The sequence below is a fragment of the Oncorhynchus mykiss genome, chromosome 15, assembly GCF_057628025.1.
Source record: "Oncorhynchus mykiss isolate SJ-2025 chromosome 15, ASM5762802v1, whole genome shotgun sequence".
Lineage (NCBI taxonomy): Eukaryota > Metazoa > Chordata > Actinopteri > Salmoniformes > Salmonidae > Oncorhynchus > Oncorhynchus mykiss.
Genome location: NC_143036.1, coordinates 32,851,205 through 32,876,792, shown reverse-complemented (window position 1 = coordinate 32,876,792; position 25,588 = coordinate 32,851,205). Strand labels below are relative to the sequence as shown.

General features: G+C 42.3%; 1 protein-coding gene across 6 annotated transcripts in view; it reads left to right on the top strand.

The window, feature by feature from the left end:
* The window catches only part of sugct (succinyl-CoA:glutarate-CoA transferase), a 162,176-nt gene that overhangs the window by 38,974 nt on the left and 97,614 nt on the right, over window positions 1-25,588 (top strand). For 4 of the 6 annotated variants that reach the window (XM_021563085.3, XM_021563087.3, XM_090199928.1 and 1 more), the window contains 4 exons: window positions 642-737; window positions 17,468-17,539; window positions 17,744-17,841; window positions 21,075-21,177. In XM_021563085.3, the coding sequence (XP_021418760.1) occupies window positions 642-737; window positions 17,468-17,539; window positions 17,744-17,841; window positions 21,075-21,177 (369 nt within the window). The remainder of the gene's footprint in view (window positions 1-641; window positions 738-17,467; window positions 17,540-17,743; window positions 17,842-21,074; window positions 21,178-25,588) is intronic. The other 2 variants (XM_021563086.3, XM_090199929.1) reach the window with 1 other exon arrangement.

Sequence of the window (25,588 nt, the reverse complement as noted above, 5' to 3'; positions counted from 1 at the left end):
ATTGTGCAAACAGTGGACAATTACCTGAATGTAGAAGCTGTTGGAGATGGATAGGCCCGACTCATGGCTGTGTGCCAGGCCAGGCTTACTGTGGAAGTTGGAATGGGGCTTAGAGGAAGAATGCAGATGCTGTGTGGAGACCCTCCATCCCATTTCTGATATTAAATCATCACTACAGGGCTTTGATCTTGGCAAACTCGCCGAATGTTCCTTTAAACATTTGCGTCAACAGCTTCTAAAAGCATCAGTGTTTACATAGCTAAATATTGTCTCAGCTGCAGAGCCTCTCAAATGAGGTTTCATCTGGGCATTGTCAACTCACCCCGGGAGTCTGCCATTGACACAACAGGAGATACTGAAATGCTACTCTTAGTGCTTAAAACCTTCAAAACGTCTAATATATATCACCTGACAATAGACAGTTGCTATTTAGTGAATGATAAATCGATAAGGAAAAATAGAGGTGAAGCATGTTGCAAGACGTGGTGGAGCTGTTGCTTGTTTTCACAACAAAGTGCTGTGAAGGTTTGAGTTAACTGGACTCACTGAGCAGCGGGGTATAATGAGCTTGCTGACAGGTCATAGATTTCAAGCTCGGCTCTCACTGTGCCCTTCTCTTGCTCTCTCTCTCGCTCTCTCAGGTGGCTTGTCTCACACACATTGCTGCAAATTACCTCAATGCTGGGAAGGAAGCCAGGAGATGGGGAACAGCCCATGAGAGCATCGTTCCATATCAGGTGCAGTGCAACCAGCGTGCTTTCCACTTAACCAGGTTTCCTTCATTTATACCCTTCAGTCTGATACAGTAGCGTTAACTGTGTCTTTGAGACCGGTGGCTTGATCGGTTGCAAAGGTTTCCAATATGCATAGAAAATGGATATGCATGGCCTCGTGACACAATGGTAAAATGTCAACACAACTGGATACACCTGTCATTTTTGACAGGTTATAATTGATACAGCAGCGCTACAATACCAAGCAACAGAGTGTTGAAACGATTGCTAACTAACTGTAAACAATTTTAGCTAGCTAGCTAAGCATCTTAGCTAATTGTGAGGCTAAACAATTCACTTATTTAGCATTAATTAGCCACTGCAAATATCAGTGCTAGCTAGAGCGACGGTGTCTCCTAAACGTACATTTTTTAACGTTCTTTGAGGTCTCCAATTTAGGTGAGGTAAAATCAGGTGTGCAGAATATTTTTTTCACATTTCTACAATTTCAATTATTTGATACCGTAGAAGAACGTTTTAATTGCATAATTGTTGAATTTGATAATTTGTTGAATTTGATAACCCCTCAGTAGGGGTTGCTCAGTAGTTTGGCTGGGAAAAAGTGCTTATGGGGAGATTTGAAGAATAAGCTCACCAGCCTTCCAAACGGGACACAACAAACTATTTAGTGTGATTTACAGTAGATTCTGTTATGGAAGTAGATCATGTGGTTAGGAACCCAACTGAAGTTTATGATGTGTCATGCCACTAAACCAGACTGCCCCCAAGCTGGTTTCAACTGTCACTCTCAGTTGGATTCTAATCACCATTACTTTTCAGTAAAGCAGAGGCCCTTTCTCAATCCACATTTTCGTTATTGTGCACTGCAATAATATCCGTTTTGGATTTGTTTGAAAGCAATGTTAACTGTGGCAATGTGGCTCAGTAGTTCAACAACATCACACTTTGAACATTGTACTAACTTATGTTTCTCCTTCCACTTAAGCCGATTCATTCTTCACCACTTAGTGCATTCATTAATCTGTTCCTGTTTGGACCCTGTTCATGCGACCATCATTCATACCAAATTAAATGTATTGGTCACATTCACGTGTTCAGCAGATGTTATTGCAGGTGTAGCGAAATGCTTGTGTTTCTACCTCCAACAATGCAGTAATATCTAACAATTTAACAACAATACACACAAGTCTAAAGTAAAGGAATGGAATTAAGAATATATACAGTTGAAGTCAGAAGTTTACATACACTGAAGTTGGAGTCATTAAAATGTGTTTTTCAACCACTCCACAAATTTCATGTTAACAGTCTATAGTTTTGGCATGTCGGTTCGGACATCTACTTTGTGCATGACACAAGTAATTTTTCCAACAATTGTTTACAGACAGATTATTTCACTTATAATATAATTTACAATTCCAGTGGGTCAGAAGTTTACATACACTAAATTGACTGTGCCTTTTAAGCAGCTTGGAAAATTCCAGAAAATGATGTCATGGCTTTAGAAGCTTCTGATGGGTTAATTTACATAATGTAAGTCAATTGGAGGTGTACCTGTGGATGTATTTCAAGGCCTACCTTCAATCTCAGTGCCTCTTTGCTTGACATCATGGGAAAATCAAAAGAAATCAGCCAAGACCTCAGTAATTTTCTTTTAGACCTCCACAAGTCTGGTTCATCCTTGGGAGTAATGTCCAAACTCCTGAAGGTACCACGTTCATCTGTACAAAGAATAGTACGCAAGCATAAACACCACGGGACCACGCAGCTGTCATGCCGCTCAGGAAGGAGACGAGTTCTGTCTCCTGGATATGAACGTCTTTGGTGCAAAAAGTGCAAATCAATCCCAGAACAACAGCAAAGGACCTTGTGAAGATGCTGGAGGAAACGGGTACAAAAGTATCTATATCCACAGTAAAATGAGTCTTATATCAACATAACCTGAAAGGCCGCTCAGCAAGGAAGAAGCATCTGCTCCAAAACTGCCATACAAAGCCAGACTACGTTTTGCAACTGCACATTGCGACAAAGATCGTATAAATAATTCTCTCTACTATTATTCTGACATTTCACATTCTTAAAATAAAGTGGGGATCCTAACTGACCTACGACAAGGATTTTTTTGCTAGGATTATAAGTCAGCAATTTTGAAAAACTGTATTTAAATGTATTTGGCTAACGTGTATGTAAACCTCTGACTTCAACTGTAAATATTTGTTTGAGCATTGTCATAGACTAAGATACAGTATATACATATGAGATGTGTAATGCAAAATATGTAAACATTAAAGTGATTAGTGTTCCATTATTAAAGTGGCCAGTGATTTCAATCCATGTATATAGGGCAGCAGCCTCGAATGTGCTAGTGATGGCTATTTAACAGTTTGATGGCCTTGAGATAGAAGCTGTTTTTCAGTCTCTGGGTCCCAGTTTTGATGCACCTGTACTGACCTGGCCTTCTGGATGATAGCTGGGTGAACAGGCAGTGGCTCGGGTGGTTGTTGCCCTTGATGATCTTTTTGGCCTTCTTGTGACTTCAGGTGCTGTAGGTGACCTGGAGGGCAGGTAGTTTCCCCATGTGATGTGTTGGGAAGACCGCACCACCCTCTGGAGAGCCCTGTGGTTGCGGGCGCTGCAGTTGTCGTACCAGGCGGTGATACAGTCCGACAGGATGCTCTCAATTGTGCATCTGTACAAGTTTGAGGGTTTTAGGTGACATGCCAAAATTCTTCAGCCTCCTGAGGTTGAAGAGGCGCTGTGGGTGGACCATTTCACTTTGGCAGTGATGTGTACGCCAAGGAACTTGAATCTTTCCACCTTCTCCACTGCGGTCCTGTCTATGTACACTACTCAAAAATATAAAGGGAACACTTAAACAACACAATGTAACTCCAAGTCAATCACACTTCTGTGAAATCAAACTGTCCACTTAGGAAGCAACACTGATTGACAATACATTTCACATGCTGTTGTGCAAATGGAATAGACAACAGGTGGAAATTATAGGCAATTAGCAAGACATCGCCAATAAAGGAGTGGTTCTGCAGGTGGGGACCACAGACCACTTCTCAGTTCCTATGCTTCCTGGCTGATGTTTTGGTCACTTTTGAATGCTGGCGGTGCTTTCACTCTAGTGGTAGCATGAGACAGAGTCTACAACCCTCACAAGTGGCTCAGGTAGTGCAGCTCATCCCGGATGGCACATCAATGCGAGCTGTGGCAAGAAGGTTTGCTGTGTCTGTCAGCGTAGTGTCCAGAGCATAGAGGCGCTACCAGGAGACAGGCCAGTACATCAGGAGACATGGAGGAGGCCGTAGGAGGGCAACAACCCAGCAGCAGGACCGCTACCTCCGCCTTTGTGCAAGGAGGAGCAGGAGGAGCACTGCCAGCGCCGTGCAAAATGACCTCCAGCAGGCCACAAATGTGCATGTGTCTGCTCAAACGGTCAGAAACAGACTCCATGAGGGTGGTATGAGGGCCCGACGTCCACAGGTGGGGGTTGTGCTTACAGCCCAACACCGTGCAGGACGTTTGGCATTTGCCAGAGAACACCAAGATTGGCAAATTCGCCACTGGCGCCCTGTGCTCTTCACAGATGAAAGCAGGTTCACACTGAGCACATGTGACAGACGTGACAGTCTGGAGACGCCGTGGAGAACGTTCTGCTGCCTGCAACATCCTCCAGCATGACCGGTTTGGCGGTGGGTCAGTGATGGTGTGGGGTGGCATTTCTTTGGGGGGCCGCACAGCCCTCCATGTGCTCGCCAGAGGTAGCCTGACTGCCATTAGGTACCGAGATGAGATCCTCAGACCCCTTGTGAGACCATATGCTGGTGCGGTTGGCCCTGGGTTCCTCCTAATGCAAGACAATGCTAGACCTCATGTGGCTGGAGTGTGTCAGCAGTTCCTGCAAGAGGAAGGCATTGATGCTATGGACTGGCCCGCCCGTTCCCCAGACCTGAATCCAATTGAACACATCTGGGACATAATGTCTCGCTCCATCCACCAACGCCATATTGCACCACAGACTGTCCAGTAGTTTGCGGATGCTTTAGTCCAGGTCTGGGAGGAGATCCCTCAGGAGACCATCTGCCACCTCATCAGGAGCATGCCCAGGCGTTGTAGGGAGTTCATACAGGCACGCGGAGGCCACACACACTACTGAGCCTCATTTTGACTTGTTTTAAGGACATTACATCAAAGTTGGATCAGCCTGTAGTGTGGTTTTCCACTTTAATTTTGAGTGTGACTCCAAATCCAGACCTCCATGGGTTGATAAATTTGATTTCCATGGATCATTTTTGTGTGAATTTGTTGTCAGCACATTCAACTATGTAAAGAAAAAAGTATTTAATAAGAATATTTCATTCATTCAGATCTAGGATGTGTTATTTTAGTGTTCCCTTTATTTTTTTGAGCAGTGTAGATAGGGAGGTGCTCCCTCTGCTGTTTCCTGAGGTCCTTGATGAGCTCCTTTGTTTTGTTGACGTTGAGTGAGAGGTTATTTTCCTGGCACCACACTCCCTCGGCCCTCACCGCCTCCCTGTAGGCTGTCTCTTCATTTTTGGTAATCAGGCCTACTACTGTTGAGTCTTTTGCGAACTTGATGATTTGAGTTGGTGTGCGTGGCCACTACCTACCTTCCTACCTTCACCTACCTTCACCAGTACAGGAACAATGGTGGCCATCTTGAAGCATGTGGGGACAGCAGACTGGGATAGGGAGAGATTGAATATGTCCGTAAACACTCCAGCCAGCTGGTCTGCGCATGCTCTGAGGACACGGCTAGGGATGTCGTATGGGCTGGCAGCCATACGAGGGTTAACATGCTTAAATGACTTGCTCACGTCGGCCACGGAGAAGAAGGCCGCGTTGGTGGCAATGTGTGTTAAACTTGTCCGGAAGCAAGACGTCAGTGTCCACAACGTGGCTGGTTTTCCCTTTATAGTCCGTGATTGACCCTGCCATATACGGCTCGTGTCTGAGCCGTTGAATTGCGACTCCACTTTGTCTCTATACTGTTTGATTGCATTACGGAGGGAATAACTACATTTGTTTGTATTCTGACATATTCCCAGTCACCTTGCCATGGTTAAATGCGGTGGTTCGCAATTTCAGTTTTATTCGAATGCTGCCATCGATCCACGTTTTCTGTTTAGGGTAGGTTTTAATAATCACAGAGGTTACAAGATCTCCTATTCACTTCCAGTCACCGTATCAGTGTATTCGTCAATGTTATTCTCGTAGCCTACCCGGAACATACCCCATTCCGTGTGATCAAAACAATCTTGAAGTGTGGATTCCAATTGGTCAGGTATAATTTATCTACAGTGAGCTCCAAAAGTATTGGGACAGTGACAAATTTGCTGTTGTTTTTGCTCTGTACTCCATGAAGTGATGATCCATTCAGACCAGGCTTACTGCTTGAACATTCATACCTACATTAAATGGAGACATGTATACCTCTAATAATTCCACTTTGTTTTTGGGTTTGTTTTCTTTCAAATACTGAAATAGCAACCTCTTATGGGAGTAATTGTATTTACCTCCCCAGGTTGTTCTTAAGAGTGCATTTTGTCTTATTTATACAATCCAATATTTGTCACATCTATTGTGCTAAACATTCCATGAACTTACTTAAACGTTAATATGAAGTTGCAAACGCTTGGCCTTGCAGGCTCAGCAGTAGTTTTAAAGTCTGTTGGCAGCATGTGCTGGTTTGCTAACCCACTGAATGCAAAGTTACGTGCCAAGCAGTGATGAATTGGGTCCCATTTTACAGTCTTTGGTATGACTTGGCCAGGGATCAAACTCCCTAGCTTCTGATCTCATGACAGACACTAACCACAAGGCCACTGAGTTGGTACTGATAAAGGCCCACTCATTAATTTGAGAAACAACAAAATGGCAGACTCGGCACTTGATTAGTATTAGTACACTATTAGGTCTACCTCCTACTATCGCTTGTTTTCATGTATGATTCTCATACAAAACTACACCTGAAAGAAGAAGCTTCACCACCCTATTTTGATATTGGCCTCATTTATTTTCTATTCATATTTCAGCTTTCTTTTAGCAGGGGAATGCCCATTGAGACCAAAGTCGCGCCTAGTCTTTTTGTCTCACTAAATCAAGATGCGTTATTTGTTTTGTTGCACTAGAAAACAGCCCACCACCTCTTGAGTCCATTCGAAATGGATTTCAATGGGTTCAAGAGGGAGCTTGGCCTTGGTTCAGGTTGCTTGCAGGGGAAGCTTGAGTGAGCTCTCATACTGCTCTTTTTATTAAGCAAAGACACTGGGAGGAACGGCGCACTCCATTTTGATCTCAATAAAGATTTTTTTTTACACTGCACCTCATAGAGATTTATGCAGAGGAGGTAGATGCTAGAGGTAGATGCGTCATGTAAAAATCAATTGAACATTGAGGATAGATTTCAATCACAAAATATTAGTGTGAATTACTTTTGTCCTTGCATTATTTTTGTGGGAAAAAATGGCTATTTTGCTTGGTGTAGATTTTCCCCTCATTTCCTGTACTTAGCCGTTACTGTACTTACAATTTGGATTACATTTAGAATGGGGGCAATAAATAGGTGTTTTGTTCCTCATCCAATTTATTATACATTGAGCTGAGCGGCGTATTTATATTATTCTGTCCCATCTGCTTTTTGAGCAATCTGGGTTACACTGTGTGTTGTTTAAGTGGTAGAGTGTCCCTGTCAAAAGTTTGGACACACCTACTCATTCAAGTGTTTTTCTTTATTTTTACTCTTTTCTACATTGTAGAATAATAGTGAAGACATAAAAAATGTATAATAAGACATTTGGAATCATGTAGTAACCCAAAAATTATATTTTATATTTGAGATTCTTCAAAGTAGCCACCCTTTGCCTTGATGACAACTTTGCACACGTAGCATTCTCTCAACCAGGGTCACCTGGAATGCTTATCCAACAGTCTTGAAGGAGTTCCCACATATGCTGAGCACTTGTTGGCTGCGTTTCCATCACTCTGTGGTCCAACTTATCCCAAACCATCTCAATTGGGTTGAGGTCAGGTGATTGTGGAGGTCAGGTGATTGTGGAGGCCAGGTCACCTGATGCAGCACTCCATCACTCTCCTTCAAATAGCCAATACGCAGCCTGGAGGTGTGTTGGGTCATTGTCCTGTTGAAAACAAATGATAGTCCCACTAAGAGCAAACCAGATGGGATGGCGTATTGCTGTGGTAGCTGTGCTGGTTAAGTATGCCTTGAATTCTAAAGAAATCACAGACATTGTCACCAGCAAAGCACCCCCACACCATCACACCTCCTCCATGCTTCACAGTGGGAACCCCACATGTAGGGATCATCTGTTCACCTTACTCTGTGTCTCACAAAGACACGGCGGTTTGAATCAAAAATCTCACATTTGGAATCATCAGACAAAAGGACAGATTTTCACTGGTCTAATGTCAACTGCTCGTGTTTCTTTACCCAAGCAAGTCTCTTCTTCTTATTGGTGTTCGTTAGTAGTGGGTTCTTTGCAGCAATTCAACCATGAAGGCCTGATTTCATGCAGCCTCCTCTGAACAGTTGATGTTTAGATGTGTCTGTTACTTAAACTCAAAACTTTTTTGAGCTTCAATTTCTGAGGCTGGTAACTCAAATGAACGTATCCTTTGCAACAGAGGTAACTCTGGATCTTCCATTCCTGTGGCGGTACTCATGAGAGCCAGTTTCATCATAGCGCTTGATGGTTTTTGCGACTGCACTTGAAGAAACGTTCAAAGTTCTTGAAATGTTTCCGGATTGACTGACCTTCATGTCTGAAACAAATGATGGGCTGTCATTTCTCTTTGCTTATTTGAGCTGTTCTTGCTCAAATATGGACTTGGTATTTTACCAAATAGGTCTATCTTCTGTATACCACCCCAACCTGTCACAATACAACTGATTGTCTCAAACGCATTAAGAAGGAATTAAATTTCACAAATTAACTTTTAACAAGGCACACCTGTTAATTTACATGCATTCCAGGTGACTACCTCATGAAGCTGGTTGAGAGAATGCCGAGAGAATGCCAAAAGTGTGCAAAGCTGTCATCAAGGCAAAGGGTGGCTACTTTGAAGAATCTCAAATATATTTTGATTTGTTTAATACCTTTTTGGTTACTCCATGATTACATATGTGTTATTTCATAGTTTTGATGTCTTCACTATTATTCTACAATGTAGAAAATAGTAAAAATAAAACCCAATCGTTTGACTGGTATTGCATAATGTTTTTATAATGACTGATATGTTGGAGATGCGTCAATGGATTCATATAAATTATTTGATTTCTGTTTCTTTTGGTTTCCTTTTTGCTTTTGTGATTAGTCTTGTGGAGATTAACTGCAGATAGATGGGCGGAGAATTGGTCCAAACCTTGCCATTTTATCCATGTAGAACATTTTTTTAAATGCATTTTCAGACTAAACTGATTAATAAACCCACATAGGCATGCAAAATGTGCTAAAATGACATAATTGCGGTGCGTTTTATGTAGTTGTGGTCAGGTGCGGTCTTTCCCCTAATGTCTTAATCTTGTCATGAAAAATACATCTTTATCTGCTTGTAACAGACCAGTTGGTTGGAATATGCTTATATGAGGTCTTCTCAACTAGAACACCCATTTACAAATCGAAAAGGACGTTGTGCCAAATTAAGTCAGCCGTATATTTTATTATGGCACAAGAGGGATCATGCGGTTTGTTTTAATTCTGGTATTGGAGTTTGATTAAGTGCCTGGGCCCACAAAATAAGGCATATCTGTGGACGGAAAGATTTTTGGTTAATCAGAAAATGAATCATTTGGGTTTTCCATCTGACATTTACATGTAATTCGATAGCTGTGTTTTACTCGCCGCAAGTAGGCCTACTGTGGGAATGGCCATAATTTATATTTTTCCTATAACCGTTTGGTCTCTGTATTGGGATAGAATAATAAAAGAGGGAAAATATATATCAATGTGGTGTGTTAGTGTGTGAGAATATGCATGACTGTTGTGATTCTGTATGTTTAAATAAGTAAATGTTATGGATTTGTTTCCGTGTACGTATTTTCATGTCTTACATGCATATATTGCCAGTTTGAGAATTGATTTGAATGATATTATTTTCTCTGAATGTCAGTGTTGATATACAGTACATGTTTAGTTTATGTCCCCGCACATCTGTTTTTAGTAGGAGGGAGAATGTACATTCATTGGGTTGGGTCTTATTGTGTGAACATGATATTAAGGCCAGTATCTTTGGTCCAATGAGTGGCCCTTGTAGCGGCTCTCCCTAAGTGTACACTCTACCCACAATGCCATTCTCCCTTGGGCCTGGGATGAAACCGTGGCTTTGGTTTGGATTATGGTTGGGCTGTGTTATGTGCAGTGCGGCCAGTTCCGGTCCACACATGAGAGGGGATGCGGCCTGTTTAACAGGGTATCCAGTTTTAGGATCAAGGAGACGGGTTCTCCTCTTGTTTGTAACTCTTTGCCCCGTAGCTGTGTGTAGCATTGACTAGTGACTTTTATGGAGGAGGAGAGACATTAAACTCGTTCCACAGAAGTGGGAGACTTCAGAAGGACCTTCATAGGAAACAGTTTCTGCAGACTTCTCTTTCATCTGGTGCTCTTTGTCTGCACACAGTTCACAATCTGATGTAAAGTGATGACCTCTTCTGCTTTACTTCCGTATTCAGTCCCATACTGTTATGAATTGGCTTCAAGATTATATCATCATTATAGTTTTGATTTGCATCTTAACCCAGATAATTAATGCAGTGGATGATTTGACAGTCCATTGTTGTACTAGTGAAAACAGAATATTGTTAAATTTGATTACATTGTAAGTGGCAGGCTGTTGCACATATTGTCCTGGAAAAACATTGTATCTAAATTACAATAATGTGTCATGACTCTAATGCCAATCAAAGTAATTTAGGTCTTACATAGAGGTTTCACATATCGTCAGCATCCTGGAAAAACCTATTTTCCCAAACTTTTTCAGGTGTAGAGAAAACTGTTAAACAAATTTCGCCCCAGCCTTTGCCAGAGACTGAGCTTGCCTCAGACTGCTCATGAGTCATTTGAGAAGATGACCTGGAATCAAAGCAAGCAGGGTGATGTTCCCAAGCCATGTGGCCTTCTCGTCCCAGCTCAGCTCCAAACCTTAATGGTTAGATACTGTTACCTCCATATCTAGTCACAGCTGCCATAGTCTCTCAGTTTCAAATAACCAGACTACTAGACTCACTGATGCCCCAGGAATTAAAAAAAGAATAAGCGTAGACTCTTGAATTACCTCATTTCTTTTTTTACCTTAACGTACCTCAACGTAAGTTGTTGGAACAACTTTGTATCTCAGTCGACCGACTTTGTATCGCAGTCGAACAACTTTTCTCGTTTGAATAACTTCTTACTTAGTCCTTCAAAGGAGATACTAAGTTGTTCAAACAAGATACTAAGTCGTTTGAACAACTTATTATCTAATTTGAACGACTTAATTTGTATTTTGTCTAATAGGCATCATTTGCAGCTTGTCAGACCGTGTAATGGTTGCTACAGCCTTTTAATTTGTAGAGCATATTTCCCACACTCAATGCACATGTGAAGCTTGTTGGTGCTTGCTTCTTTGCACAAATCATTTGACCGCTGCAGTTTGAGTTTATTTATTCCTTTTTATTTATGAAAATAAATTAATACTGCCCTTTTATTATTTACAAATTACTTAAGATGTTTTAGCTTAATTGATTTATATAATGGTGTTAGTATTCCAATATTTAAAAAAATATATATATTACAGTATATATTACAGCCTATGTATTGCATACCTAAAACCTCTGTTAATACATTTGAAGTCCTTCAAAATAGAAACTACATATCCTAATGTTAGAAAGTAGAATATAAATTAGATTTAGATACTGTGGGTGGGGTTGGAATGGGTGAGAAGCCAACACCATTTTTTTAAAATCTGCTCGAATTATTCTCAATTATATGCTCCTGGCATAGCCTAAAGCAGGGCTTATTTTGTATCAAAGAACTGTCCCTGAATATTCATATCAATGGATGGAATCAGTAAATGAATGGCTCCAACTATCATTACACGGTTTGCAAAACAAATGAGACCTAATTTGACAAAATAACAATTAAGTTGTTCAAACAAGATACTAAGTCATTCGAATGAGATAATACCAAGAGTCTAGTTAATTTTTTTTTTTTGTGGGGGGTGTTTGGGCTTCAGGTTACTTGGCAAAATTGACAACATCAAACACTCTGGTAATTAAATGTTTCACCTATATATGATGTAGCATGGGGATTATGGGACTGGAGGATTATTTTGTGTTGTGGCCCATTCAGAGGGATAATACATTTTGTCAAGGAAACTAGTTGTTGGAATGTGAAAGGTTGTCCAGGTTTGAAATTGAGTTCATATTCCATATTTTTTCTGTTTTTTCATTAAATATTTCATGCTTGTTTTTTTTGTTTCTATTAAATATTTCATAATTCATTATTATCATGAAAACCAAACTATTGGGCTGTTCTGTGAGTGAAGTGAGCTTAGCCTATTGTCCAATGAGCCAGCCAAGGAAACTGACGACTCCATTTTATCACTGTTGTTCCTCGCTGTCAGGATTCATGCCAGCATGTGAGGTGCCCTGGTGGGAGGACAATCGAGGGAACTTGCATTAGGTCAGAGAGGCATCAAACTGGGCCTGTCTGTCTACAGAGCTGTCTGAGTCTAAAGTGTTCCAGAGCAGTTTAAAGGGCGATTGTCTGGGCCCAGTGGGAAACTGGTTTGTCTCCCCTCTCTTTTCTGCCACAGTCCTCCACCATCGCTCCCCTTCCTTAATTTGAAATAATTTGATCTGATGGCTAAAAGTTTGTCAAAACAAAATCTCATTAACCACTGTCTGTGCACTTTGTTCCCTAGTTCCCTTTGTGCCACTGGCTGGCAAGGAAGCTAAGCTGCAAAAATGTGGGGGCTAAAAGGGGATAGCAACATGAATCGAAGCTTTGTTTTAAGGTGTATCACCCCAGACAAACAATGAAGCATGTCTTGATTTACTCCAGAGTGAGGGAGGGTTGAAAAAACTTGAGGGGTTGCCGGGTGGTTGCAAGGTTATGCCTTTTAAATCACTCCCCGTCGAGACAACACTGTCAACAAATGCAAGACAGAAAGCGGGAAGTTGATGACTGTTTTGTCTCTTGAAGTAGTGTATGGGAATTGGGAAAGAAACTACTGGATCTCCACCGAACTCTCAAGGAAGTTTCGGTTCAAGGGTCAGAGGTTCCTTGTTGTCATCTGTTGTTTTGTCCTCCATTCCTGTTACCATATCATTGAGTGTCTCTGTGATTTAGCGAACCAAGTAATGTCCAGATCAGTAGCCTGATTGGTTCCCCCGAGAACATCTGGTTGGTGAACTCATGGTCTCTTGCTCTGGATCTGTATGGAACTTTTAGAGGGGTTACTAAACCTTAAAGGGGTGTTCCACTCAAAATACAACATAACTTTATAACTACACAAAGGAAAAAAATATGAATTCAACATGTAAAGTGTTGGCTCCATGTTTCAGTAGTTGAAATAAAAGATACCAGAAATGTTCCATATGCACAAAATACATATTTCTCTAAAATGTTGGGCACAAATTAGTTTACATCCCTGTTAGTGAGCATTTCTTCTTTTCTAAAATAATCCATCCACCTGGCAGGTGTGGCATATCAAGAAGCTGATTTAACAGCATGATCATTACACAGGTGCACCTTGTGCTGGGGACAATAAAATGGCACTAGAATGTGCATTTTTGTCATACAACACAATGCCACAGATGTCTCAAGTTTTGAGGGAGCCTGCAATTGGCTGCTGACTGCAGGAATGTCCACCAGAGCTGTTGACAGAGAATTGAAGGTTCAGTTCTTTGCCATAAGCCGCCTCCAACGTAATTTTAGAGAATTTTTCAGGATATTCCAACCAGCCTCACAACCGCCGACCATGTGCATGGTGTCGTTTGGGCGAGCTGTTTGCTGATTTCAACATTGTGAACAGAGTGCCTTATGGTGGGTTATGGTATGGGCAGGCATGAGCTACGGACAATGAACACAATTGCATTTTATCGATGGCAATTTGAATGCAAAGAGATACTGTGACGAGATCCTGAGGTCCATTGTTGTGCCATTCATCCGCCGCCATCACCTCATGTTTCAGCATGATAATGCTCTAGTTAAATAATCATCTCCTTACAACAAACATTGTTGCATAAAATAAATGTTGCCCTTAGTCGATGACTGAACAAACCGGGATTTAACCAAAGCAATAATTTTAAAACAAAATAACCACTCTCTCTGCTTCTCTGCCATAGTTTATTTGTCTATTACAGATCAGTCTGTTAAACTACACTACATGACCAAAAGTATCAGGACACCTGCTCATCGAACATCTTATTCCAAAATCATTGGCATTACTATAGGTTTGGTCCCCTTTTGCTGCTATAACAGCCTCCACTCTTCTGGGAAGGCTTTCCACTAGATGTTGGAACATTGCAGCGGGGACTTACTTCTATTCAGCCAACAGCATTATTGAGGTCGGGCACTGATGTTGGGCGATTAGGCCTGGCTCGCAGTCGGCATTCCAATTCATCCCAAGAGTGTGCGATGGGGTTGAGGTCAGGGCTCTGTGCAGGCCAGTCAAGTTCTTGCACACCGATCTCGACAAACCATTTCTGTATGGACCTCGCTTTGTGCACGGGGGCATTGTCATGCGGAAACGGGAAAGGGCCTTTCTGCAAACTGTTGCCACAAAGTTGGAAGCACAGACTCGTCTAGAACATCATTGTGTTCGGCAGCATTAAAATTTCCCTTTACTGAAACTGAGGGACCTAGCCCGAACCATGAAAAACAGACCCAGACCATTATTTCTCCTCCACCTAACTTTACAGTTGCGCTGTACATAGGGGTAGGTAGTGTTCTCCTGGCACCCGCCAAACCAAGATTTATCCATTAGACTGCCAGATGGTGAAGTGTGATTCATCACTCGAGAAGGTTTTTCCACTGCTCCTGACGAACAGTTATTGTGCTGACTTTGCTTCCAGAGGCACTTTGGAACTCAGTGAGCGCTGCAACCGAGGACAAACGATTTTTACGCACTTCAACACTCTCCATTCTGTGAGCTTGTGTGGCCTACCACTTCGTGGCTGAGCGGTTGTTCCTCCTAGACGTTTCCACTTCACAATAACTGCACTTTAAAAATGTTTAATAATGATCTTTTTTTATTTAACCTTTATTTAGCTAGGCAAGTCAGTTAAGAACAAATTCTTATTTACAATGGCAGCCTACTGGGGAACAGTGAGTTAATTGCCTTGTTCAGGGGAAGAACGACAGATTTTTACCTTGTCAGCTCGGGGATTCGATCCAGCAACCTTTTGGTTACTGGCCTAATGCTCTAACCACTAGGCTACTTGCCGCCCCACTTACAGTTGACTGGGCAGCTCTAGCAGGGCAGAAATTTGATAAGGCAATTCTAATGCCAATGTTTACATAGCTGTATGCTCAATTTTTATGCACCTGTCAGCAACGGGTGTGGCTGAAATAGCGAAATCCACTAATTTGAAGGGGTGTTCACATACTTTTTGTATATACCGTGATTTCGAAAGGTATTCAGACCCTTGACTTTTTCCACATTTTGTTACGTTACAGCCTTATTCTAAAATGGATTAAATAAATTAACATCCTCAGCAATCTACACACAATTCCCCAGAAAGAAAAAGCATCAACAGGGTTTTTAGATTTTTTTTTGCAAATGTATAAAAATGAAAAACAGGTACCTTATTTGCATAAGTATTCAGAACCTTTGCTATGAGACTTGAAATTGACCTCAGGTGCATCCTGTTTCCATTGATCATCCTTGATGTTTCTACAACTTGGAAGAGTGGCCAGACGGAAGCCACTCCTCAGTAAAAGGCACATGCCAGCCCGATTGGAGTTTGCCAAAAGGCGCCTTAAACTCTCAGACCATGAGAGACAAGTTTCTCTGGTCGATTGAAACCAAGATTGAACTCTTTGGGCTGAATGCCAAGTGTCACTTCTGGAGGAAACCTGGCACCATCCCAAGTTGAAGCATGGTGGTGGCAGCATCATGCTGTGGGGATGTTTTTCATTGACTGGGACTGAACATCTCTGGAGAGACCTGAAAATAGCTGTGCAGCAACGCTCCCCATCCAACCTGACAGAGCTTGAGAGGTTCTGCAGAGAAGAATGGGAGAAACTCCCCAGGTACAGCTGTGCCAAGCTTGTAGCATCATAACCAAGAACACTTGATACCAAAGGTGCTTCAAAAAAGTACTGAGTAAAGGGTCTGAATACTTATGGAAATGGAAATGTATAAATTAGCAAAAATGTCAAAAAAATAGTTTTTTGCTTTGTCATTATGGGTTATTATGTGTAGATTGATGAGGGGAAGGAAACAATTTAATAAGTTTCAGAATAAGGCTTTAACCTAAGAAAATGTGGATAAAGTCAATGGGTCTGAATACTTTTTGAAGGCACTGTGTGTGTGTGTGATAGATATATACGCTACCATTCAAAAGTTTGGGATCACTTAGAAATGTCCTTGTTTTTGTCCATTAATATAACATCAGTGTAGACTTTAATGTTGTAAATGGCTATTTTAGTTGGAAACGGCAGATTTTCTTTATTTTTATGGAATATCTACATAGGCTTACAGAGGCCCATTATCAGCAACCATCAGTGTTCAAATGGAACGTTGTGTTAGCTAATCCAAGTTGATCATTTTAAAAGGCTAATTGATCATTAGAAAACCCTTTTGCAATTATGTTAGCACAGCTGAAAACTTGTGCTGATTTAAAGAAGCAATAAAACTGACCTTCTTCTTTAGACATGTTGAGTATCTGGACTATCAGCATTTGTGGGTTCGATTACAGGCCCAAAATGGCCAAAAGCAAAAACCTTTCTTCAGAAACTCAGTCAGTCTATTCTTGTTCTGAGAAATGAAGGCTATCCCATGTGAGAAATTGTCAAGAAACTGAACATCTCCTACAACGCTGTGCACTACTCCCTTCACAGAACAGTGCAAACTGACTCTAACCAGAATAGAAAGAGTGTGAGGCCCCGGCACAACTGAGCAAGAGGACAAGCACATTAGGGTGGGTAGTTTGAGAGACCGACACCCCACAAGTCCTCAACTGGCAGCTTCATTAAATAGTACCCGCAGAACACCAGTCTCAACGTCAACAGTGAAGTGGCGACTCCGGGATGCTGGCCTTCTAGGCATGATGGTCTGTCGTTTCTCTTTGCTTATTTGAGCTGTTCTTGCCATAATATGGACTTGGTCTTTTAACAAATAGGGTTGTCTTCTGTATACCCCCCATCTTGTCACAAAACAACTGATTGGCTCAAATGCATTAAGAAGAAAAGACAATTCCACAAAATTAACTTTTAACAAGGCACACCTGTTTAATTGAAATCATTCCAGGTCATTACCTCATGAAGCTGGTTGAGAGAATGCCAAGAGTGTGCAAAGTTGTCATCAAGGCAAAGGGTGGCCATTTTGAAGAATCTCAAATATAAAATACATTTTGGTTTGTTTATCACTTTTTTTTAGTTACTACATGATTACATATATGTGTTATTTCATAGTTTGTCTTCACTATTCTACAATGTAGAAAAATGTAAAAAATAATGAAAAGCCTTGAATCTTGATTTCAGGGTTTCAGAACCAAAGATGGATACCTGGTTGTGGCTGCGGGCAACGACAAGCAGTTTGTCAAAGTGTGCAAAGTAAGTAGCATGACCCTTCATGCATTATCAAACAGCATAAAATACATAATCTTGCAATTTCATATTGGGCTTAAATGTTACTTTTAGTTCATATTTTCTGTCGCAGTTTGCTATTAGGGTTAGTATTTCACAGTGCTACTAGTATCACTGAACTGTCACCCAGAATCCCTTCCAAGTGACTTAGTATAGACTTTGTGTTTCCAGATGCTAGGCCTGAATCATCTGTCTGACGAGCCCAAGTACAAAAGCAACACACTCAGAGTGCAGCATCGCCAAGAGCTGCTTCACATCCTCTCCCAGAGGTAAAGCCTCCTTCTTCACAGTAAACAACGTTTTTTTTAAATCGGACTTATGGCAATTATTATTTTTTTTTTAGCTAGAGGCTTTCCTCATCTATATTCATGTGTTGTTTGGTAAGTCTGCAAGTTCTCAGTTTGGCCAGAGAGCCTGTAACGGATGTGGCGTAGAGAAAAGGCAACAGGACACAGAGACCATCACACAGATGTTTTCATCTGCCTTCCCTTCTAGTCGCTTTGTCATGAAAAGCACTCGTTGGGCCCCAGGCCCGGTCGGCTGTTTCCTCTCTAAGGGGTCAAGGGGCGTGATGGGATCGGAGGCATTTAACAATGGGACGTTATCTAATACCACCGGAGGAGGGTGACTCGTTACATGACACTGACCGTGTCCGAAATCTGGCTTGTCTACTACTTGTTTAAACTGCATACTGTGTACTCATTTTACTGCATACTATGTAGAATGTACTGTTAAGTAAAAACTAATGAAGTAAGCAACAAATAACATTCTAGTCTCATGCTACTTAGAATGTGTCAGCTAAGGCACAATTGTGTTGATTCCCGCCAATCGTTCATTTTGGTACAGTGCATCCCCAGAGCTGATTGTCACCTGTGGTCAGACACAGATGGGTCTCAAAATACAATTATCTTCCTCAATATGTCCAGATAATTGTACTAGATCAAAAGCAGAAATTAGTATGACATCCTGGCATTTAAAGCATACACATTTTTTTCAGTTTCACTTACTATAAAAAAATTAAATGTGAAAATGTTTGCTATTTAGAACGCTAGTATGGGTATTCGGACATGACCTTATCGGACAGCAGTGTAAAATCAAATCAAATTCTATTTGTCACATACACATGGTTAGCAGATGTTAATGCGAGTGTAGCGAAATACTTGTGCTTCTAGTTCCGACAATGCAGTAATAACCAACGAGTAATCTAACCTAACAATTCCACAACAACTACCTTATACAAACAAGTGTAAAGGGATGAAGAATATGTACCTAAAAATATATGGAGGAGTGAAGGTACAGAACGGCATAGGCAAGATGCAGTAGATGGTATAGAGTACGTTATATACATATGAGATGAGTAATGTAGGGTATGTAAACATAAAAGTGGCGTTGTTTAAAGTGGCTAGTGATACATGTATTACATAAAGATGGCAAGATGCAGTAGATGATATAGGGTACAGTATATACATATGAGATGAGTAATGTAGGGTATGGAAACATTATATTAAGTGGCATTGTTTAAAGTGGCTAGTGATACTTTTTTGCATAAGTTTTTCCTTCATTAAAGTGGCTGGAATTGAGTCAGTATGATGGCAACAGCCACTCAAATGTTAGTGGTGGCTGTTTAACAGTCTGATGGCCTTGAGATAGAAGCTGTTTTTCAGTCTCTCGGCCCCTGCTTTGATGCACCTGTACTGACCTCACCTTCTGGATGATAGCGGGGTGAACAGGCAGTAGCTTGGGTCATTGTTGTCCTTGATGATCTTTATGGCCTTCCTGTGACATCGGGTGGCGTAGGTGTCCTGGAGGGCAGGTAGTTTTCCCCCGGTGATGCGTTGTGCAGACCTCACTACCCTCTGGAGAGTCTTACGGTTGTGGGCGGAGCAGTTGCCGTACCAGGCGGTGATACAGCCCCACAGGATGCTCTCGATTGTGCATCTGTAAAAGTTTGTGTGCTTTTGCTGACAAGCCAAATTTCTTCAGCCTCCTGAGGTTGAAGAGGCGCTGCTGTGCCTTCTTCACCACGCTGTCTGTGTAGGTGGACCAATTCAGTTTGTCCGTGATGTGTACGCCAAGGAACTTAACTTACTACCCTCTCCACTACTGTCCCGTCGATGTGGATGGGGGGGTGCTCCTCTGCTGTTTCCTGAAGTCCACGATCATCTCCTTTGTTTTGTTGACGTTGAGTGTGAGGTTACATTCCTGACACCACACTGAGGGCCGTCTTGTCGTTGTTGGTACCCAGGGTATCGAGCTTGTTGTTATTGGTACCCAGGGTATCGAGCTTGATGATGAGTTTGGAGGGTGCTATGGTGTTAAATGCTGAGCTGTAGGCGATGAACAGCATTGTCACATAGTTATTCCTCTTGTCCAGATGGGTTTGTGCAGTGTGGTTGCGATTGCGTCGTCTGTGGACCTATTTGCGTGGTAAGCAAATTGGAGCGGGTCTAGGGTGTCAGGTAGGGTGGAGGTGATATGGCCCTTGACTAGTCTCTCCAAGCACTTCATGATAGTCGTTTAGCTCAGTTACCTTAGGGGAACAGGAACAATGGTGGCCCTCTTGAAGCATGTGGGGACAGCAGACTGGGATAAGGATTGATTGAATATGTCAGTAAACACACCAGCAAGATGGTCTGCGCATGGCTGGGGATGCCATCTGGGCCTGCATCCGTTGCAAGGGTTAACACGTTAAAATGTTTTTGTCACATCGGCTGCAGTGAAGGAGAGTTCACAGGTTTTGGTAGCGGGCCCTGTAGCAAAGAAGTTGTTTTAGTCTGTCTGGGAGCAAGACATCCTGGTCCGCGACGGGGCTGGTTTTCTTTTTGTAGTCCGTGAGCCGTTGAATTGTGACTCTACTTTGTCTCTATACTGACGCATAGCTTGTTTGATTGCCTTGCGGAGGGAATAGCTACACTGTTTGTATTCGGTCATGTTCCCGGACACCTTGCCCTGGTTAAAAGCAGTGGTTCTCGCTTTCAGTTTTGCGCTAATGCTGCCATCAATCCACGGTTTCTAGTTTGGGAATGTTTTTAATAGTTGCTGTGGGTAGGACATCGCTGATGCACTTGCTAATAGACTCGCTCACCGAATCAGCGTATTCGTCAATGTTGTTGTTTTGGGGTGCGTATTTTTCTTTCTGGCTTTCAGGCAAGTGTTTCTTTATTCCGAAGTTCATGTGTGTAGGCGAGTATGCACGCCTGTGTGTGTGGTGAGTGTACAACTGCTGGGGATTGTGGGTGAAGAGAGAGCAAGTGCGAGAGAGAGTGCCTCACTCTTGCCATCTTAGGATATTCTGCGATCGAGGGCAAGGCAGGAAGCTGAGTGCAGGGTCTACATATGACCACATACACTTGCTGGAGTTGTTGTGTCTCTGGAACAGCTCCGGCTGTGGCCTCCGACTCCTCGTCCCCTGCTGTAATTTTGAAAGCTTCACTTTGCGGTCTCTTCAAACCACAACTCCCCCCCCCCCCCCCGCCCTTTCTTCTTCCTCCCCGGCTCCCAGGTTCTTGGAAGAGTTGACAGGCGAGTGGCTGAGGAGGTTTGAGGGGACAGGCGTGCCCTGCGGCCCCATCAACAACATCCAGCAGGTGTTCTCCGAACCACAGGTCAGTCCCCACAGTGCTTTGGCTCACACGGCCTCCGAGTCAGTTTCATCTGAGACTCACCCCCTCCTCTTTGTTATTTTAATTATATTAAATGTTAATCAATACAGGTAAGTGAATTAAGAACATATATATTTTTTTGCAATGATGACCTGTCAGGAGGCAAGCACAGCAGGTAGGGCAGGGTCTTACAGTTGATCTCTGTAATGACCATGGGTCGCGGGTTCCAAATTCTTCTATTGATATACACAAATAGCTATTGATTGGAAAAGCGAGGACATTATTCTCATATTTAGATTTGGTAGGGGCCAGAGGGAGTTGTGAAAATGAACAACCACTTGCTTGCTGCTTGATATCTCGTTATCACCACAGCTCCTCAACCTGGTGTTTGTTATTATGAGAGATCTTCAAAAAAGTTACCCCCGACATCTTTAAATGGATCTCTATGCTAAATGAGGGTGGGTAAAAAATAAGTGATTGAAAGAGATTACTGCAGACAGTGTTTCTATGATGACAGAAAAACATATATTTGATCTGTCACAGACATTAATTAAAAGCTTAAATGCTTAAAATAGTGTAGAAAACTAATGACAAACAAGGTATTATTGTGGATCTTCTGTCCATGCTGTCATTGTAAATGTAAAATGTGTTCTTAATTGACTTGCCTGGTTAAATATAGGTTAACAAAATATATACACACTACCCTTTGAGGTCACTTAGAATTTTCTTTTGTTGTCCATTTTTAAAATAACATCAAATTGATCAGAAATACAGTGTAGACATTGTTAATGTTATAAATGACTATTGTAGCTGGAAACGGCGATATATCTTTTTTTATGGAATATCTACGTAGGCGTACCATTTAACAGCAACTATCACGCCTGTGTTCCAATGGCACGTTGTGTTAGCTAATCCAAGTTGATCATTTTAAAAGGCTAATTGATCATTAGAAAACCTTTTAACAATTATGTTAGTACAGTTGAAAACTGTTGTGCTGGTTTAAATAAGCAATAAAACTGGCCGCCTTTAGACTAGTTGAGTATCTGGAGCATCATCATTTGTGGGTTCGATTACAGGCTCAAAATGGCCAGAAACAAAGACCTTTCTTCTGAAACTCATCAGTCTATTCTTGTTCTGAGAAATGAAGCCTATTCCATGCGAGAAATTGTCATCAAACGGAAGCTCTCGTACAACGCTGTGTACTACTCCCTTCACAGAACAGCGCAAATGGACTCTAACCAGAATAGAAAGAGTGGGAGGCCCCGGTGCACAACTGAGCAAGAGGACAATACATGAGTGTCTATTTTGAGAAAGAAGACGCCTCACAAGTCCTCAACTGGCAGCTACTTTAAATAGTACCTGCAAAACACCAGTCTCAACGTCAACAGTGAAGAGGCGACTCCGGGAGGCTGGCCTTCTAGGCTGAGTTGCAAAGAAAAAGCCATCTCAGACTAGCCAATCAAAAGAAAATATAAAGATGGGCAGAAGAACACCGAGATATGGCTTTTGCCTTGCAACAAAAGACTCCGCTATGCAAGTAACCATTTCGGGTTTGTTCGTAAATTCAGTCTGGCCATCTACTCCGATTTCAGAGCACTCTTGTCTGAGCATGCTAGAGCTCAGAATAACTGACGTATTTACTAACGCTCAAACCCCATTGAATATGGCCGGTGTCAGTAAACTTAGGCAAAAAAGCATAATTCAATTGTTGCCAGCAGCACAGTTACAGTCACCTACGCTCTGGATAACATGAGAACAGCCAAACCAGCTCTGCTAGGGCCAACAAAATGGTCAGAGTGTCATTATGTGTCTGGAAATAGCTAGCAAGCTAGCCAATGTTAGCCAGTTAGCTTGGATGCTTGACTGCCGCTGTGAGGTCAGAATGTTCAGATCAACCCTACTCATAGGCCAGAGCGTCCAGTGTGCGCTCTGAACGCAAAATTCTCTGAATTTACGAACTGACAGTCTGACAACACAGTCGCAGTCACCATTGCTCTGGATAACATAACAGCCTAACCAGCTCTGCTAGGGTGAGTACACAGTACTCGGTCACACACAGTACCAGTCAAAAGTTTGGACACACCTAGTCATTTAAGGGTTTTTTATTTTTACTATTTTCTACATTGTAGAATTATTATGAAGACATCAACTTTGAAATAAGACATATGGAATCATGTAGTAACCAAAAAAGTGTTCTAAATATATTTTAGATTCTTCAAAGTAGTCACTCTTTGTCTTGATGACTGCTTTGCACACTCTTGGCATTCTCTCTGCATTCTCTCAACCTGCTTCATGAGGTAGTCACCTGGAATGCATTTCAATTAACAGTAGTGCCTTCTTAAAGTTTAATAGTTGAATTCAAATCAAATTGTATTTTATTTGTCACATGCGCCGAATACAACAGGTGTAGACCTGATAGTGAAATGCTTACTTACAAGTCCTTAGCGAACAATTCAGTTTAAGAACCCTCCCCCAAAAAAAGAGTAAGAGATAAGAATAACACATAGTTAAAGGGCAGCAGTAAATACCAATAGCGGGGCTGTATACAGAAGGTACCGGTACAGAGTCAATGTGCGAGGGGACCGGTGTTGATATGTACATGTAGGTAGAGTTATTTAAGTGACTATGCATAGATAATAACAGAGAGTAGCAGCAGCAAAGAGGGGGGGGGGGGGATTCAAAGGTCTGGGTAGCCATTTGATTAACTGTTCAGGAGTCTTATGACTTGGGGGTAGAAGCTGTTTAGAAGCATCTTGGACCTAGACTTGGCACTCCGGTACCGCTTGTCGTGCGGTAGCAGAGAGAACAGTCTATGACTAGGGTGGCTGGAGTCTTTGTCAATTTTTAGGGCCTTCCTATGACAACCCCTGGTATAGAGGTCCTGGATTGCAGGAAGCTTGGCCCTGGTAATGTACTGGGCCTTACACACTACCCTCTGTAGTACCTTGCGGTCGGAGGCTGAGCAGTTTGCCATACCAGGCAGTGATGCAACCCATCAGGATGCTCTCAGTGGTGCAGCTGTAGAACCTTTTGAGGATCTGAGGACCCATGCCAAATCTTTTCAGTCTCCTGAGGGGGAATAGGTTTTGTGGTGCCCTTTTCACGACTGTCTTAGTGTGCTTGGACCATATTAGTTTGTTGGTGATGTGGACGCCAAGGAACTTGAAGCTCTCAACCTGCTCAACTACAGCCCCGTCAATGAGAATGGGGGCGTGCTCGGTCCTCCTTTTCCTATAGTCCACAATTGTCTCCTTTGTCTTGATCACGTTGAGGGAGAGGTTGTTGTCCTTGCACAACACGGTCAGGTCTCTGACCTCCTCCCTATAGTTTGTCTCATCCTTGTCGGTGATCAGGCCTACCCCTGTTGTGTCATCGGCAAACTTAATGATGGTGTTGGAGTTGTGCCTGCAGTCATGAGTGAAAAGGGAGTACAGGAGGGGACTGAGCACACACCCCTGAGGGGCCCCCATGTTGAGGATCAGCGTGGCGGATGTGTTGAACACTTAACTGTAGTCAATGAATAGCATTCTCACATATGTGTTCCTTTTGTACAGGTGGGAAAGGGGAGTGTAGAGTGCAGTAGAGATTGCATCATCTGTGGATCTGTTGGTGCAGTATGCAAATTGTAGTGGGTCTAGTGTTTCTGGGATAATGGTGTTAATGTGAGCCATGACCAGCCTTACACTAGCATCGGAGCCGGTGTAGTACGATTCGATCTTAGTCCTGTATTGACGCTTTGCCTGTTTGATGGTTCGTCAGAGGGCATAGCGGGATTCCTGCTCCTTGAAAGCGACAGCTCTACCCTTTAGCTCAGTGCGAATTTTGCCTGTAATCCGTGGCTTCTGGTTGGGGAATGTGTACAGTCACTTTGGGGACTACGTCCTCAATGCTTTTATTGATTAAGCCAGTCACTGATGTGGGCAAAGGCAGATTAGCCTTACAAGGCACCCTGATCCTTACAAGGCACCCTGATCTTTTTCTGCGAAATCTCAGTTTCCTTCTCCAGCGAATGACGGGGATCTGGGCCTGGTCGGGTGTCTGTAGTATATCCCTCCTGTCCTACTCATGGAAGAAAAACTAATTCTAATCTGAGGTGAGTAATCACATTTCTGATGTCCAGAAGCTCTTTTCAGTCATAATAGTCGGTAGCAGCAACATTATGTAATAAACAACTCACGAACAACAGAAGATTTTGTAAAAGACCAAGTCCATATTATGTAAAGAACAGCTCAAATAAGCAAAGAGAAACAACAGTCCATCATTACTTTAAGACATGAATGTCTGTCAATTCTGAACATTTCAAGAACTTTGACGTTTTTTTGAGTGTAGTCATAAAAACCACCAAGCGCTATGATGAAAGTGGCTCCCATGAGGACCGCCACAGGAAAGGAAGACCCAGAGTTACCTCTGCTGC